Source organism: Anthonomus grandis, chromosome 7 (assembly GCF_022605725.1).
Source record: "Anthonomus grandis grandis chromosome 7, icAntGran1.3, whole genome shotgun sequence".
Lineage (NCBI taxonomy): Eukaryota > Metazoa > Arthropoda > Insecta > Coleoptera > Curculionidae > Anthonomus > Anthonomus grandis.
The window spans coordinates 17,609,242-17,627,775 of NC_065552.1; the positions used below are offsets into that span (position 1 = coordinate 17,609,242).

An 18,534-nucleotide genomic window follows, 5' to 3' on the forward strand; every position below is an offset into this window, starting at 1 on the left:
TCTTTTATCTGCAACTAATTAGTACAACCAATGAAAAAGGCTTCGACATTCAGCTTGCCTGGATACCGCGTCATGAACATATACTGGGAAATTCAGAAGCGGATACTTTGGCGAAGATTGGATGCAACCCAAATGTCCCAGAAAAATGCTCATTGACATAAATGATATTCTTAAGGTATTCAAAAATAACATAAAAAATAACTTTTGAAACATATGGAAATGTTTAGTTGAGACTAAACATTATAATTATAGTAAAATTCAATTTAATTCCCCATATAAAAGATGGTTTGCCAATATTAAATATGTAGACAGAAGACACATCACCACCAGTATCAGAATGCGAACTGGTCATTGTCTTACTAACTCACATCTATTTAAAATAAATATCAAGGATGATCCTTTATGTGACTGTGGAAGGTATGATGACTTAAATCACATCTTATTTGAATATCCAATAAATGCTATAGACAACATGGACATATATAACATTTTTGTTCAAAGAAAAAAATTATCACCATTATCCATCCATGATATATTAAGCACTCCAAATAGCGAAACTATAGAAACAATCATGCAATTCCTAAGTAAAAATAGAATCAAGCTTTAACGCTCAACCTGCTTATTTCCCACATATTCCTGAATTCTTAATTGTATTAGTGATATTTATGTTTCCTCATTTACCTTTGTTGTTATACTAATGCCCTCCATTTTTAGCGTTTATTCAACAATCATAGGACGTCTATATATTTTTCTTCTTTTTTGTATGTAAGCTAAAAAGAACAAGGCTTATAGTCTCAGAATAAGTCGGGAGATCCCTTAATGGTTCCGAGCCAGACGACAAGGGACCTCACACAAATCGAGCTGGCAATTATTGCCTTGTAGCAAAGCCATCAATAAGTACAAGAACAACTGATAAATTTAGTAAATAATTCAGGGACAGTGCTTTGCTGATGGTACGCTACTCTATCAGCGACATATCACGAATCAATCATCACAAGAGCGATGTATTTCATTACCTCAAATCATCAGATTGGTAGATAAGCTAAACGAAAAATATAAAATATTTATTATTAGGATTAAATAATACAAACAACAAACCACAGATCTAGAAGAGGGCGTTAACACCTCATCATCCTTCTTAGTGTATGTACCCAACATAGCTATACCTTAAGACTGCATGCTTTAAATAATATGTCATAATAATATGTAAGCAGTGGACCTGCTAGTAATTTTTTGGTAAACGTAGAATTTTGTTCGAAATTGATGGCACTGGAATTAATAAATTCAGCATGACTTCCTCTTCTTCTTGTTTTCTATTTTACAATTTAGTATGAACGTTTCTAATTTTATTATACTATAATTTGATAAGATTCAATTTTATCACTATATCAGTCCTAGCTAACTTTTGCTCTGCACTTCTTTTGACATATTTGCAAAATTATAGTATTTTTAAAAGAATTATTTATTTTCCTTATACCAGCACCTCGGTAAACAATTCTATAAACCTTAAAGAGCTCCACACCACCTTCACATATTACATATATTTATAATTATTTTCCTGAACATAAAATATCATAATATTATTTTTGTGAGCATTTCTTTCAGTTACTTCAGAACTTATGCCCGAGTTACTAATAGTAATCTTAACTTTGTTGATTGGGGTTTGAATGTAATGGGCCTAAATTTCCTGTAATTCTACAAGTTTGGTAATTATGAAAAAATCTTGAGCATTGATGGAAAATCATTTTCTGGAATAGGCTATTAGGAGGTAAGACCACTATTAATATCTTCTTGTACACCAATACTCGAAAGCATTCTCTTCACAATAGCTTATTTTTTTTATTTTTGAAAGTTGCGTAGATCAGATTAGAACATCCCTTGATGATAGTAATAGTTGTAGAACTAAAAACGACACAAGCTATAAATGGAGATTACAAAATCAAGTGCAAACCATTAATCTATCACAAAAAATAGATTAAAGCCCTTGTATTCACTCCTATGCGAATGTCGCAATTAAATAAATATATTGAAGAGCCATTTTTTGTATTCTCGTTGATCATATACTAATATGTATACCAAGAAAAAGTAGTGCAATTATTTTGATGAAAAATTAGGCAAAACTCTGGCAATGTGCACCGATGAGTCGCCTTATTGTTAGATGAAACACATAAACAAAGACAACCACGGCACACCAAAAATACTTCTTTCAAAGAAATATTAATAAATGAGCCAAAAAACTTAAATGTATGAATTTTTGACTATTCTGCAACAAAAATAAAAACACCTAATTTTAGTGAACTAATGTGGTTTTGTGGTGCCATTTATGTGGTACTGATAAAAGAAATATCATATTCGTGATAAATACGACTCCCAAATAATAAGTGTACACCATATTTCACTTGAATTTGTCCAATAGATTCTGAGATATTTTAATAAATGTTTTGCAAAAATTAGTTTTACGCCGACCTGTCGTAAAAAACCAATAATATTTTGCTAATCGATATTAAGCTCAAGCAAGATATTAAGCTTTATTTTGATGTCAGGTATTTAAATTAACCTATGTCCAAATAATTACGGGACACACTGTATATTATTTTAAAGTCTTGACGAGTACAAGTATTGATGAATTTATGACAAAAATTAATCAATATTCATTAATTCATTTATTATCCATCAAACACATTTTTTTTTCAAAAAATCTATATTTTTTTATATAGATTTTTTATTAAATTTTATATTTAAAGATTAATAAATATTTAATTACCTTCTTCCTTATTAGGATTTTTGAAGAGTTTATTTTAGAAATTAAATATTTAAATATATTATTACTTACTTTTAATAAAATCCCTGTTATCGCTGCCATTATATAAAGAACTCCTAATTGCTTGAGACATAATATCACTCCAGTAGACTCTTCCTTCCAAGCAATCAATATCCAAGCCAACGGCGGTTTGATATGCTTTAATTTGAATAGGTTTGCCAGGGTCTCGCGGAGTTGCTGCCATTGGAATTTTATGAGTAGCCCAACCTATAAATAAGGCACATACACAAAAGTTGTGAAAAATATCAATATTCAAAAAACTATACAGTGTGGTCCAGTTTCGAAAGTGGACAGGTAAATGGCATATAGAAAACCTCAAAATAATAGAAAACCTAAGTTTTATTTGTAATGTAATCTATATTCGAAAAATGCTTTGTTACAATGATACAGGGTGTCAAAGTTTAAATTAAAATTAAAACTGACTCCAAAAAAAAAAATTAACAAAACCGAAAATAATTTTGTAACTTTCAGCATCAATAACAAAATGAAAGAGAATTAAATGTAATAACAAAAATTGCTTTAAAATGTAATCCACCTATTTAAATAAATTTTTGACATCTTTTAAGTAACGCATGTACTAATGGGTCATAAGGATGTTGCCACATCTTATTGCAGATTGCTAAATCCCTAGAATTAAATCTTCATTATTTAAATATTATTTCGATGGTTTCTAGTTTGTTCATTATTACCACACAGGCCAAAGTTCCGAAAATTCTGATAAGTTCTAATAAAATCCGAGTATCTGGAATTTTTCAGGGTAGCATTTACGATATTAACGAACTGCAGCTTCCAAATTTCCATCACAAAATCCGTAGCAAAAATGAATATCTGCGTATTCTCTTTTAGAAGACAACATTGTATAGATTAATATAAAAAAAACCTAAATAAAAAAAAACTTTAATCGCAATGGTAATAATGATTATTTAAAAAATAAATGACCTAACATTCAAAAACAATAAAATGTAAAAATATTGACGGTAATAATACTTTATGTTTCATTGTCTACACCAAAATGGGAAAAAAAAATTAGGTCTCATTGCCTAATAAATTTAACTTTTTTTAGCAAACTACGTAATAAAAAAAAATTATAGTCAATTTTTGTTGTAGACTAAGCGAGTACTGCAGAAATAATTTTTGGTCAAAATAAAAATCATTGACGTCAATGTTCCTTTCTACAAAATTCTGCAAAATAACCAAACGTGCCAAATTTTATTTAAACCTCTAAAGTAGTTTTGAAAACATTAAATTTATTTAATTAAATTAAATTTAAATATAAAGAACATACAGCTCATGTGAAATGTGAAGCGTATAAAGTCATGTTTGACTGAACATGTTTTAAATACTGGTCACTTTGAAGGCACAGACAACTTAAAATTACTTAAACCAATTAACAATAAAAAATTAGATGCATACGAAAGTTTAGCAATATTCACAAATCAAAAACCATTCATAGCAGGGATAAAGGTCTAATCCCTTAAGTTATTTAAGAATTTTTTGGCGATGCTTCGTTCCTTATTTTCGGTCTATTATTTACATTTTTAGTATAGTTACAAGACCACTTGTAGGTAGTTTTAATCTTCTACCAAAGATGCTAATATCGTTAGCGAAACACGCATGAAGAGTAAAATAAAGAGTTTTGGTTAGTGGTAAAAGTATTTTGTGATTACATTACGTAGTGGTAATTACTGCCAGGGGGCACAGAGCCACGAACCCTCCTATTTTTTTAATAACATAAAAGTAAAAAAAAGAATACTAAATTCACAAAAAATTAGAATAAACAGGTTAAACTATTAAACTCCCCTGGTAACCTGCATAATTAATCTCCCATCCTAGACTAAACCGGCAGCCGCGTTCGCGTCCAGGAAGATTTATCAGAAAGTAATTTTAAGTATTTTCGAAAGAGTTAAATAATGACTTGACGTTGGTGATAGCTAAACTTTACTTCCACAGGTTTTCAAATCAAATACAACCTGATATGACGTTACGCGAAACACGTTGGCCATATGATATTGTGCAGCGTCATGCATCTACTGCGGTTTCAAAGTGTTTGAAACCTTTCGAGTTCAGCAGTGCCTAAATCATTTATTTTCCTTGCGGATCTCCTGTCGTCGTTTCGATTAGACATATTTCTTTATGTTAAATGTAAATAAAAAAAGGGTGATTTAAATTTCTTTTAGAAGCCAAATTCAGTCACAAAATGCAGATAGTATATCCATAGGTATCTAATAAATTTTGAAAAACACGTACAGGAAACATAAAATAATAGAATTGATTTATTATTTCTACAAGCTTATAATGAAAATAATGAACAAATGTATAAGCGACAACGTATTAATTTGCCGGAATCTAACAGACTAATTTTTAAAAAATACTGCGAATTTTTTGATTTTACAAATAATACAAATAAAATATTATAAACTATACCTTTTTCTAAAGTCATTTTTGGTGAAACAATTAGCCCAGTTTTTGCATTTATCCAATTATTAATAGTGGAACATTAAAACTCGAGCTTACGATTATATACAGTAGAAATAATATGTGGTATTCTTCAGTTTTTTTATTTGTAATAAAAAATTATTTAAAGGAATATTTTAAGAAGTACGATGACTCAGGATAGACTAGCACTTGCTATGCTTCCAACAAGAAAAAAAACGTAATTTTGATAATAAACTGAATTTGCTGCCTAAAAACACAGAAGGATATATTTTGAATATAAATAAATAAATATAAATAAAGAGCGGCTTAGCATAATGGTTAGAGTTAGAAAAGAAGGAAAAGCGAAGTAACTACTAATAAATTGTTTCCGTACCTTGGTTAAGTAATAAGAAGTTTCCTTCTTCCCTAGAAATAGGTTTACAGGAACTTCCGTTTCCTATGAATCCTTGGTTGCACTGGCAAACATATTTTCTATCAGCGTCTATAAAATGTAATTAAAGTTGTCAAGTTTTCAGTATAAATTATTTTACTGAATAAAAGTTAAAGGTAAGTTATATATATAACCAAACCAACTTAATTTAAAGTTGGTTTAAAATTCTTCAATGTTAATTTAACTTATCAATTAATATATATGTACCTGAAGAACAAAAAGCATTTCTATCACACAGAGTAGGCTCAGTGAGGCAATTTTTCTGAGCAAAACAATTAAATCCATCTCCAAAGAATCCAGGGTTACATTTACAGACATAGGTATAAACTTGTTCTTCGTACTGACATCTGGCATGAAGACCACAGTTATTTAGAGTGTCACATCCAACTTGCTTTAGCTGACAACTAGTAATACCTAACAACAATAAATGTAAGGTTTTAGATATAAAGTTATTTACCACAGTACCAAAAGAGCTTACTTAAACTTATGACTTTTTATTAATGAATACCCTCAACTCTAAAACTTTTCTGAATTTTAATGAAAAACAAATTCAATGAAAAAACAAGAATTTTACCTTTTAAAAATATTAATATATAATAAGATAAAGATTTATTTCCCCTTAGAAATCGGAAAATTAAATTTACTGAGAAAGAATAAGAATCCATGATTATATTCAGACATAAACATATACTTATTCTGGGTACTGACGTGAAGACCACAGTTATTTAGAGTGTCGCATCCAACTTGCTTCAGTTGACAACAATAATAATTGTAAAGTTATAGTTCATATAGTAATTATAAAGTTTATATATAAACATTTACCAGAGAACAAAAACGTTTTTCTCAAGCTTATGTTTTTTATAAATAAATACACTCAACTCTAAAACTTTTCGGAATTTGAATGAATAAAATTCAATAAAAAAACAAGATTTCTATCTTATATTTAAAAATGCTATTATTATATAATAAAATAAAGATTTATTTCCACTTAGAAATTAGAAAATTGAATTTGCTGCTACATTTAAATTAAAGCAGCTACGATGAAAAAATCAAAGAGTTTTATCATAATAACTAAAAGTTCAGAAAAAAACTATGTCCCGTTTTCTATATAAACTTAATGTAATATCGGTCATCAGTCACCCAGTATATTGGAATAAAATTCAGGAACACACTTACTTTAGAAATACTCTTTTATATCAGGAACACACTGTTATTTATAACGTCAAAAAAAGTCTAACCTGACTTGCATTGACTATCGTTTAATGGTTTTCAAGACAAACAACAAAACTAATCAAACTGATTAAAACGTCACGAAACACGATCCCTTTTAAAGACCCATGCAATCATTTAGAGATGATTAGAATTTTCTACATTGTTTTTGCCAATGGAAAATATAAAAAACAGGGATTATCAAGAATTTAATTTAATTAACCGAAATTGGGGCCCAAATAGGGCGCTCTACTTAAAAACTAGACATTATAGATGAAAATAATAAACTAAAAGTACGTAACTCAACCAACCAAACCCTAAATAACCTTAACTATGATTAGTTAATACTAGTTGAAACTACAAAATACGAGTAAAAAGTATATCTCATGCCTCTTCAGAGAACATGTGCAAATGCTGTTGTAGATGGTCGACAAGCCAAGGGTTCAAGTTTTGTCGGATCTTCCAGTAGTAATATCCAAAGGTAAACGAAGTTCATCACCAAAGACAACTTTTGCCAGTCTTTTTCCAGTAGACTCGTGGATAGAAGAAGTATACGCCCATAAGAATGGTTATATACAGGTATTTCAGTTATTTTGTTTAGAGTTTACCACAATGTTCAAATAGGTTTCAAGTGTACGATTAATTCTTTTAACCATTCCATCAGACTGAGGGTTTACGGGGGTTGTACGGATCTTATTGATTCCCAGCAACTGTCATACTTGTTGGAACATTTGTGACTTAAAGTTCCTTCCTTGGTCTGAATGTACCTCTCTAAGGATACCAAATCTTGTTAAATATAAAAAAATAATAATATAATAATAATAGATAATTATGATTAATAACAATTTAATACTTCATCCAATACTTTAATTCCACTTTAACACTTTATCTTATTTACCTGGATTAAATGAAATTTGAATTGACGGATGGGTAATAACAGGGAGGAAAAAGGAAGAGCAAAGGTATGGGAAGTGAGGGTTAGAAAATGGGTACAAGGGAACCAATGGAAGGAGGGAGACTTACTATAGACTATAGAGACAGCTCAGGGGATCTTCTCAAAGGGGAGCCGACTAGCACTAACCACTTTGGTAGAGTGGCGTGGATTCCACAAAAGTTCAATAAAATATAAGCGCCACCTGTTTTATCCCAGATGGATAAGAAAATCCCCATGATCAAGAAAACAGGAAATTACTAAAAGCACTATACCTATAAACCTGAAAGAAAATCTCACAAGGAAGAACAGACAGGGAGATTTATAAATACAATTAAATATATTGGCCCTTAATATTATGTACAAATGTTATGGTTTAATTAATAAATCAACAATAAAAATTAATTAATAAATCAACAATAAAATAAATATGAAACCTTTACTTTGGCTATTAAATTATATGCTATTAAATTACAGCTTTAGTGTGAAAGCACCTTAAAACTCATGGACTCACACCAAAAGTCCCTTGTCTAACTTAGAAAGTCAGGTTATCTTTCAAAAATCAAAATAAACATAAAAGAAATGCTTTAGTTAGGTTGTAGTCCGGAAAAAGGAGGCCAATCCGCCGGCCACATATAGGGTGGACCAAAATAATGCGACTTTCGTTATGCCATTTTTTAATTGGGCGTTCGGTATTCAATATACAGGGCGTCAAAATGAGAAATATAAAATCCTTTTTTTGAAGTAAGTCAATATTCTTAGTAAATGTCGGCCTGAGAATCCGTTTATTAGATTTCTTAATTTTAAAATCTAGATACATTTTAAGAAGTTAACAAAATAAACGTACATAATTTTTTCTAAATTAATGCTAAATTAGTTATTATAATAAAAATCATAGAATAATGACCCTAAATTATTTGTTCTACGTGACCTCCATTCATTTGTATACGCATACGAGCCCTCTTTATTAAAGAAAATCTAAGGCTTTGAAAAATATTTGGTTTCAACTTGAAATGCTCTCCAGCTGCAATGATTCTTTCCTTTAAATGATCCTCGTTTAAAATCGGAACCATATACAGAAAGTCTTTCATACATCCCTAGACTGAAAAATCCAAAGGTGTAAGGTCGGGCGAACGGGGTGGCCACGGAACAGGAGCATCTCGACCCCGACCAATCCAGCGATTAAGAAATACTTGATGTAAATAGTTCCTATATCCCATTTATAGCAAATTGAGCCGGAGGACCGTCGCGTCGAGTTGAAACCACAGATTTTGTCTTAAATTTAGAGGCAAATCATCAAGCAAATCGGGCAGGATTGTAGAAACAGAAATGAATCACCAGTCAAATTACCTGGTAAAATGACAGGTCCTAAAAGAAAGTTATTCATAACACCTGCCCACACATTGGCTTTAAAATTTACTTGATGATGTGTCTCAACTATGGCCCTAGGTTTCTCTTCAGCACATATATGTGCGTTATGGATATTTGTCATGCTGTTTCTCGTGAACGTGGCCTCGTCAGTAAACAGAATCGCCCTTATAAAATCCACATTTCTATTATTCATTTCACATAACCATCTACAAAAAGCAAGTCTTGCCTCTGGATCGTCGGGTAAAAGACCCTGTACTTTTTAAAGATGAAATGGGTAAAGTTGTTGACTCCGTAAAATATTATGTGTCTCGATTTTCCCAATATTTCTCATCTGTTCAGTCAAAACCCTAGTACTAATGGTTGGTGATTCTTCGATAATTCTTAAAATTTCTTCCTCTTACCCTGGTTGAACCGTCTTTCGCTGAAACTTCCAGTCTCCCTTAGGCGGTTAATCAGATTAAAAAAAAAATCTTTTGGGATGAAATCGGTTCGGGCATAGTGCTAGCGGCTAAGCTAGCATTAGAATAACATTTTTCTAGTTGAGAATTCACAGGTATTTACTGTTTACAATAATATTTAAAACTTACCAAACATCAAAACCATATCCGCCATTTCGAAAAAGGGTACATTTCTTGGTCTATGAGCCATTATGGTTTTATAAGTTGTAAGAAAACACACCAAATACAAACATCTATTTAAAAAATGTAGATTTAGGAGTAATTGAGAAGCTTGTTAAGAGCGTCAGAAGCGTTTAAATTTGTCACTTTAAAATTACGTAAAAAGTTACTGATGCCCGAGGTCAGCCAATTTGTTTTGAAGAAAATATCTAGATTTTTAAATGAAGATATCTAATAAACGGATTCTCATGCCGACATTTACTAAGAATTTTTTTTTTTACAAGAAAAGATTGGGTAATCAGATTTTTTTACTAGAACTTTATTATACAGGGGTTCAAAAAAGTTTTGGTATTTTTAACACATGCAATATACCGCAGGTGGCGCCCCCTGCATGGTATAGCAAATCCTTGAACGGATTTCTATTTCTCGTTCCAAAAAATCCCCTTACACCAAATTTTAATTTAATACCTCATGAAACAGTCGACTTACATAAAAAAAACGATTTTATATTTCTCATTTTGACGCCCTGTATATTGAATACTGAGCGCCCAATTAAAAAATGGCATAACGAAAGTCGCATTATTTTCGTCCACCCTATATGTGGCCGGCGGATTGGCCTCCTTTTTCCGGACAACCTGTACTACAGTAAAGCTAATAAATGTTGATAGGACTTTGGTCTAGAGTTTATAAAAGCAATTTATAAAAGACAAATCAAACAATAACAACCGGCGGTTTATGGTTAAATAAATATGGTACAACTTATCCTATACCTCGCATATACGTATATACTCAGTTCCCAACAAAGATTACAGCAACAAGGTGCCTCAAAAATTAAAGTAAACTAGTAAATATATATGCGATAAATTACTCAAATAGTACTAACTATGGCAAAAGTAATGTGTGTGGCCTTTGTTTTACACTTCTAAATGGTTATATTATTCTGTGATACCTGTGGTCCTTGTTCTCGCCTTGTTGATGATTAGACGGCCATGGGGCTCATCTGGTGTATCTCAGGAAGGACAGTGTCTTCTGAGGTAGTTGGACAAAGTGATTCAGCCGGTACTACACTATGTGATGGATTTCAGGATATCTAGAAGAAGCTCAAGTGTGTTTGATGGGGCTCAGACCATCAAATTCTATCAAATCCTTCACAATATCAGTGATGAGTTGAACAAATAGATGAGGAAGTCCAAGTGGTAGTCATAAGAGGACAAATACGAAAAGAAGAAGAAAGAAAAAAAAAGGAAGAGAAAAGGAAGAAGAGAAAAAGGCCTGAAAACAAAACTACATGTGAGAAACTGAACTGAGGAATTTCTGAGGTGAGCAAAATTATTTTTTTTTATTAAAATTTCGCTTTAAAAAGTTGGATGTCTTTATGAACTTTAAATTAAAATAAAAATAAATGCGAATATTTAATGGGTTATAAGAAAAATTATAAGAATAAGTTGACCATGTGCCATGTGCAACTTACCTAGGTTGGAATGTGGCCTTTCTTTGGAATGTTTATGACAAAATAACACAGGAAACCTTAAAAACTCTCTAGTCTGTTTCTTTAAAACTGCCCTCGGCAAAACTTTAATTTTACTCACAAAAAAAAATCAGACCTAGATAAGGTATTTCCTTTGTAAATCCGCTCAAAGCGAAACCAGCTGAAGTCTTCAACTCTCAGCTGAAAAATGACCCATTAACCCAAACCTGTCGAAATGGATCCCCTCCAGATTTTACCATGTTTAAGTCATCTGTCAACCTTGGAATCTTACTGAAAATATAGACAATTCCTGCATGAAATAAGTAGTACTGTAAGTATGTACCAGCCACAATAAAACTTAAAGAGGGCTTGAGAAGAAAATCAATATTTGGGTTTGACAGTTACTTTGTTTACTATTTTATTGAAATGAAGATTCACTACACTTTTCCTACAATAAATTATGTGAAAAGAAAGAGCAGCAATATCAACCTAGTCAAGATTATGCTTTAATATGAACTTGATTTCTAATAAGTAGTTACTGCTATAAAACAAAATATATATCTGTCCATTAATGTCTATATTCTGTTCTGATATATTTATACATATATTTGCCATTTAAATACATTTGCAATAAATTGGTTATTTCCTAAACTGACCAAAATTTTATAATTATTGAAACCTATACAATTATGGTTGATTTTTCTATGGAGATTGCCCTTTCTTATAAGCCCAAACCCTGTTTGCTTTCGACTTTTATAACTACTAATCTAAGACTTTGATAAATTAAAGAAGCTTATTAAATTATATTAAAATATTTCAAATTTAAATACATTGAGTTAAAGTGTTATGCTCACAAAAAAAAAACTGTAACAATCTGCATATCCAGTTCTAGAACAACACTTCAACTACTGTGGTTGCTTCTAGGTTTGAAATGGGATAAACTTCAGGCTACTTACAAAAGAAATCTATACCAACAGGAGCATATCGATTTCTTGAGCTGCTACTAGGAAAAGCTCCTGCTACATTTAGGGCAATTCGTTCAAAAGGTGCATCAATAAGGCACTGCATCATTTTCCCTCTGGTTCGAGTTTTAGGGCCCTTGCTTGATCAACATTGTTCACACTGTCGGCACCAGCATTCATCTTCATGACTGTTCGACCAGTAAAACTTTCTCTCAATTTCAAAGGTCTTACTAACTCCAAAATATCCTCCGCCAGCACCGCCATGGACAGCTTCAAGAATTTCTGGAATCCGTTTTCAAGAAAGAACTGTCAGATATATCTTTTCTTTTTCATCTGCACTCTCTTAGATGCTTTTCAATAATTCATCTTGTCCAATGAAATCCGTTGATCCTTGAGATTTGACGGAAATATCTTTGAAATTTCCCGAGAATTCAAATTATAAATAAGGCCATAGGTTCATAAGTAAGTCCTTTCAATTACTCCTTGTTTCCATGCAAGGTGATCTGGATAAAGCATCGGCATTTTGATGATGTTCGCTTTCCTATATTCTATTGTAAAGTAACACTTATGAAGCCGTTGAAACCACCTTGCTATTTGTCATTCAGGGTTCTTGAACTGAAACAGCCATTTCAGAGAAGTATTGCCATTCATAATAATGAATCGTTGACCTTACAAATATTATGGAAATTTTCAATAGCTTTTACTGCTTCCAATAGCTCTCGTCCGGTCACACAATAATTTCTTTCTGGCTTTGATACCGTTTTACTAGAATAAGCCATCATATGCTCTTAATATTTTTATAAAAAAAGAGCTCCAATTCCATCATTGCATGCAAAATAAAAGTTGGTTCAGGAATCGAATACGTTAAAATTGGAGACGTCTACAGTACTTTTTTTAGCCTATAAAACGCTTTTTCACAGTCTTCAGTCAGAAGCAATTAAATACCATTTTGTCCTCCGTGAGATTATGCAGAGCTTTTGCAAGGTTAGCGAAATTTCTTAAAATTCTTTTATCTGTAATATGTCCAAAGACCCAGCTTCCTACTTGGTATTTGTCAGTGGGCCGTGGTCAATTTTCGATTGCTTCGACTTTATCTGGATCAGTCTTATCACCATTTTCTGGTATAACATGGCCGAGGTATCAAACTTTGAAATAAGCAACATTTTTTAGGACTAGTTTTAGGTTGGCCTCTCGGAGCTGCACAAATACATCTTGAATATTCTTTATATGATCTTCAAATGTTTTTCCCAGTATGATGATGTTATCTAGATAAACTAAGCATGATTCCCAAGTCATTGCACATAACAAAATTCAATGGTCTTTCAAAGGTGGCTCGAAGATTACAGAGTCTAAAGGGCATGACTGTTCCAGTCGAGAATGCGGTGTACAGCGAGAAGGTAAATGTAAGTTGAACCCTAAATCAACTTACAAACTACAAAATACGAGCAAAACACTACGAAAACTATGATAATAGTTAACGTATTTACATTTTCATAACAATACATTATATACTCCATAGAAATTGAGTATAGTTCCCTCCACAAATATTCTATTTTGCGGTTTATTTGTCAGAGATATCCAGACTCCGCTAGCAGCACCTTAGTTGATAAATTAAACCACATATTATATTACAGATGAAAGGAAATGTACTAGTTCATATATTTCTAATATTGAAAGAAGATTGTTATTGCTAATAGATGTTTCAATTTTTTTAGAAGATGTAAATAAAAGTGAAGTTAGTGAAGTTATCGAACATTATTTTATGATTTTTTATGATCGTAATGAAGTTAAATTAATTTTCACCTACCATCTCCAACATAATCTCGCTTACAATAGCAATAAAACGTTTGAAATTCCTCGTCATATAAACATTCTGCATTCTCCACGCAATATCCTCCTAAAAGATGATAATAAACATAAAGCTTATTGTTTTTTTCTTTATTGTTACTAAAATCTTTACCTCCACATAAGGCGCTCATTGCAACACAAATTTGCTGAGAGTCTCTTGAATAGCCTTCTTTACATAAGCATTCATAACGCCCGTTTTGATACAAGCAATCTTCAGTAGGTGCACAGTCGTTACTTGAGCTGCAAGTAGCTATAATAATATTAGGTGAATTGTGTAATTAATGTATGTTAATATGCTCTTGTATATATTTTAAATACAGCCTGTCTATTTGATGTCGGCCTTCGAATGTATCGAAAGCTGAAAAACAATTGCTCATTGCACAATACTCAAAAAATTGGGCAAGTAAATAAAATACAGAGGACCGACAAATATTTAACAAGCTGCATATTTCTGTTATTTTAGCATTAATAAGACTTACTAGCAATAGCACAATGGTATCCGTCTCCAGCATATCCAGGACTACAAACGCACCTAAATTGACCAATAGTCTCGTTGTATGTGCAAAGTGCATGAGGATCACAGTTATTAAGCTCTTGGCATGATTTTCTTTCTTCTTGGCAATTAAATCCATTACCTAAAAATTTATATATCACATATAATATTTCAGATATTTTAAATAAAAATAAATCAATAATACGGATCATGAGGGTGGTTTTAATAAAAATATCCATAGTGATCGAGGATTATTCCTCTCTAAACTAGAAAATTGTAAAATTTTTTTTTCGTGCACTCACAGTTGTTGTTATACAAGACGCTATTGGATTTAAATCGTTTTAGTACTAAATGATACGTTTATTAGTTGCAGCAAGTATTGTAGAAAAAAATTTAAACTCTAGAAAAACCAGATTCTTAAATAAAAACAAATTAAAAATATGTCTAAGAAACTAATATGGTTGATGCCGATCAACCAAGAGGTTTTATACAAATCTGCAATCTGTAAATCAATTTATTGCAAAAATAGAATTATATATGTATAATTTAGACCGATATTATAATATTACTCAAAACAAAAAACAAGATCCAGCAGCAATAACGGCATTAATACATATACTGCCTACCACATTATATTTATTTATTTATTTATTTATTTATGCAATCTACAGACACAAAGTCCATTAAATGATTACAATTGATCCTTAAGCACAGGAAGTAAGCACTACATATTACAAAATTAAAAAAAAAATAGATTCTTTGCCCCCCAGATAACACATTAGGTAACTTAAAAAAAAACTAAAAAGAAAAAAAAAACTTTAAAATATTCTACATTAGATATATCTTTTTTAAATTTCCCAAATGGTTCGTAAAATATGTCAACATGAAATAGTAGGTTGGCGGCATTGACAATCGAAAAATTGGCGACTTTTTACTTAAATTGGTATTTGTTTTTTTTATATAAAAAGTTCCTAAATCTCTATTGTTATGAATATTTACCCTTAACAGCAGTTTTTCGAGAAGAAATGAACAATCTATATTATTATGAAGGATCTTATGTGTAAACAACAAGCAGGCCACAGTTCTTCTGGAAGTAAGTTTTTTTAAATTAAATTCTGTCAAAAGGTTTTCATAAGATATATCCATCAGATACACACCATGTTTTTTATAGTACAAATGCCGCAAAAACCTTTTTTGAACTTTTTCCAACATTTGTTCGTAAACCGAATAGAATGAACACCAAACAATCGAGGCATATTCCAATATGCTGCGAACATAGACATTATAGAGAGTAGTAATGGTCTTCAAATTAGTAAAGTTACAGGCATTACGAATTATAAATCCTAAAATCTTAAATGCCGTATTAACAACTGTTTTAATATGAGCATCGAAATGCAACTTATTGTCGAAAACTACTCACAAGTCTTTTATTTCTGTTTTACATTTTAAAACATTAGTACCCATTTTATAATTGTAATTAATTGGCACTTTTTTTCTAGTAAAATGTACTGTAATACACTTTTCAACATTAAAAGAAGATTTGTTTTATTTTGCCCAAAGTATTACTCTATTCAGATCATGCTGAAGGAGTTCGCAGTCCTTAATACTATTAATTGCTCTATAAAATTTAAAATCATCGGCAAATATTTTAAGCACAATGGTACATCGTTGATAAGACATAAGAAAAGCAATGGCCCCAGGTTAGACCCCTGAGGCATCCCTGACAAAGCGACAAAACTTCGAGATGGACACCCTCTATATACTACATACTGTATCCTTGATTGCAAGAATGAAGTATATATAACATCTACCTGTCCGTTAGAGTCAACCACAATTAGAAAAAAAATACATGCTGTAAAGATATAGGGTAGTATCTTATCTGGCCCGACCGATTTTTTAAGTTTTAATTTTTTTACGGCGACCCTAATATCTTCCACAATAATAGCCTTTACAAACAAAAGCGAGTTAAATTCAGATATCGACGAACGGACTTTTAAAAAACATTTATTGATACAAAAGGGCCTTAAAACTAGGTGAACAGAAATATGAACAGCAACGGTATTAGCCGAGGCTTTGACACAATATTAATGCTAACGATAAATTACAAGCGATTTCTTAAATATAAAAATAGTCCTAAGCTAAGCATTTTATAATGTAATATAAACAATTAATTGTGGTTTGAGGATATGTCTCCTCCACCCTCAGTTCTGTCAACGTCCTCGTTGACAAGTCTCTGCAGGATTCTCAAAGGGATGGCCTTCTTTCTTCCTTGTTTTTGCCAATGGTAGATGATCAATGCTAAGCAGCATAAAAGGATGATTGATATTGTCGTAAGAACATAATTGTGCATTGGAACATGTTGTGCTAGGTCATGGAAATGTATGGGTTTAATGATATCTTCTTGGATTTTCTTAGGATCTTGAAGATGTCTAATTTCTAGATTGATTGAATTATTGGTGTTTGGGACTTTTATAATTTTTGGAATTATGACTGAAATATTGTTGATGGCTAATGAGTATTTGTGTTGATTAATTATTACGTCACATTGACTTTGAATAAGGTTGCAGTCTTGGAGTATAATCTTCTGAAACTGGAAGCAATCTTCATAAATTGTTTCAGGGATTTTTGTACAAAATAGGAGTGCATTCCTATAAGTTAAGGTATGTACCTTAAAATTGTTTAGAACAGTGGCATACTGACAATTTTTGGGTAAAATACATCCATTGGCAATTGGTCCAGAGCAGATCCATTGTGAGTTGACTTCTTCGCATTGGCTATACCATAGTTCGTTGCAATAGTATTTACTAGGACTTATAATTAATTTTGATTCATTATTTGGCACAGGATAAACTAATTCTAAATTACATACATTTTGTTCAAATATGGGTATCTTAATTGCTAGAATTGCCATTTCATTTAAAATTAAAAGGCCGGTTTTACAGATTAAGGTTAATTCCGATAAATGCTTAATTGGCCATAGTGCATTTTTAGGATAGTGAACTTTCAAGTATTGCCATATTTCATTGATTTGTTTTAATGTTAAAATTTCGAGATCTAAAGTTTCTAGGTGTCCAAAAGATAAAATACGTAATATTTTTTCTAAAAATTGATTTAAGTTGGTAATCTGAATATATTGACTTTGCAGATTTAACATTAAATTAGACTGGGTATTTGATTTAGAAATTTCATTACGTATGTTTTTCGAGTTCTCGTTAATCGTGTGAATATTATTTTTAAATTCTTGCATTATATTTCCTGCGAATGAACTAAGGTCGTTGATTTTGTGCATAGACTCAAGCTGATTAAATTTCAATATTTGCAAATTCTGGGTAATAACCTCTAGGTCATTGTTATCTAAGTTTCCTGTAATGAACTTGATACCACTTCCTAGGTAGTTAATTAAACCTCGTTTTTTTCGATTTTGCATAATATTTAAGTTATTTTCGTCAAATACATTTAACTTTGCGAAAGTGTCATATGTATCATTTAATGCTTTAGAAGTCAAATAAAATTGTGATTTAATTAAAATACTATTTTGATTATTTACAGAGGGTTGCATAATTAATAAATTGGTAAATAATTGGGATAACGAATACTTAAGGCTACTTATATTAAAGGGTATATATGTAGTATGATATTGACTTATTACTAAAGAGGGAGCAACTTCTTCTATATAATATCCATTATTGTGGAGTTTGTGCACCTGAAGTGCTTGGCAAGGGCTCGTTTGATTGAGTAGGGCCAGGATCAGGGTCGGGATCAGGTGGCTGAAAAGGTATAGATTTTTTTCTAAGTCTTTTGATTTTTCTAAGATGAGTAGATATTGGTTTTTTCTTAGCGGTACCTGTTATTTTGTTTTTGTCTATTTGGGATACTTTTAGGGGTACGTACTGTGGGTTCATTTTATTTCTAAGGGTAGTTTTCTTATATACCGTATCATCTGGGAGT

General features: G+C 31.4%; 1 protein-coding gene and 1 long non-coding RNA gene across 2 annotated transcripts in view; one reads left to right on the forward strand and one right to left on the reverse strand.

The window, feature by feature from the left end:
* The window catches only part of LOC126738546 (uncharacterized), an 85,468-nt gene that overhangs the window by 33,836 nt on the left and 33,098 nt on the right, over positions 1-18,534 (forward strand). The window lies entirely within an intron of this gene.
* LOC126738541 (nidogen) overlaps positions 1-18,534 on the reverse strand; it is an 89,281-nt gene that overhangs the window by 21,361 nt on the left and 49,386 nt on the right. The window contains exons 15-20 of the mRNA XM_050443913.1: positions 14,573-14,728; positions 14,206-14,343; positions 14,053-14,142; positions 5,895-6,101; positions 5,631-5,738; positions 2,834-3,028 (exon numbers count right to left, since the gene is read on the reverse strand). Coding sequence (XP_050299870.1) covers positions 2,834-3,028; positions 5,631-5,738; positions 5,895-6,101; positions 14,053-14,142; positions 14,206-14,343; positions 14,573-14,728 — 894 coding nt within the window. The remainder of the gene's footprint in view (positions 1-2,833; positions 3,029-5,630; positions 5,739-5,894; positions 6,102-14,052; positions 14,143-14,205; positions 14,344-14,572; positions 14,729-18,534) is intronic.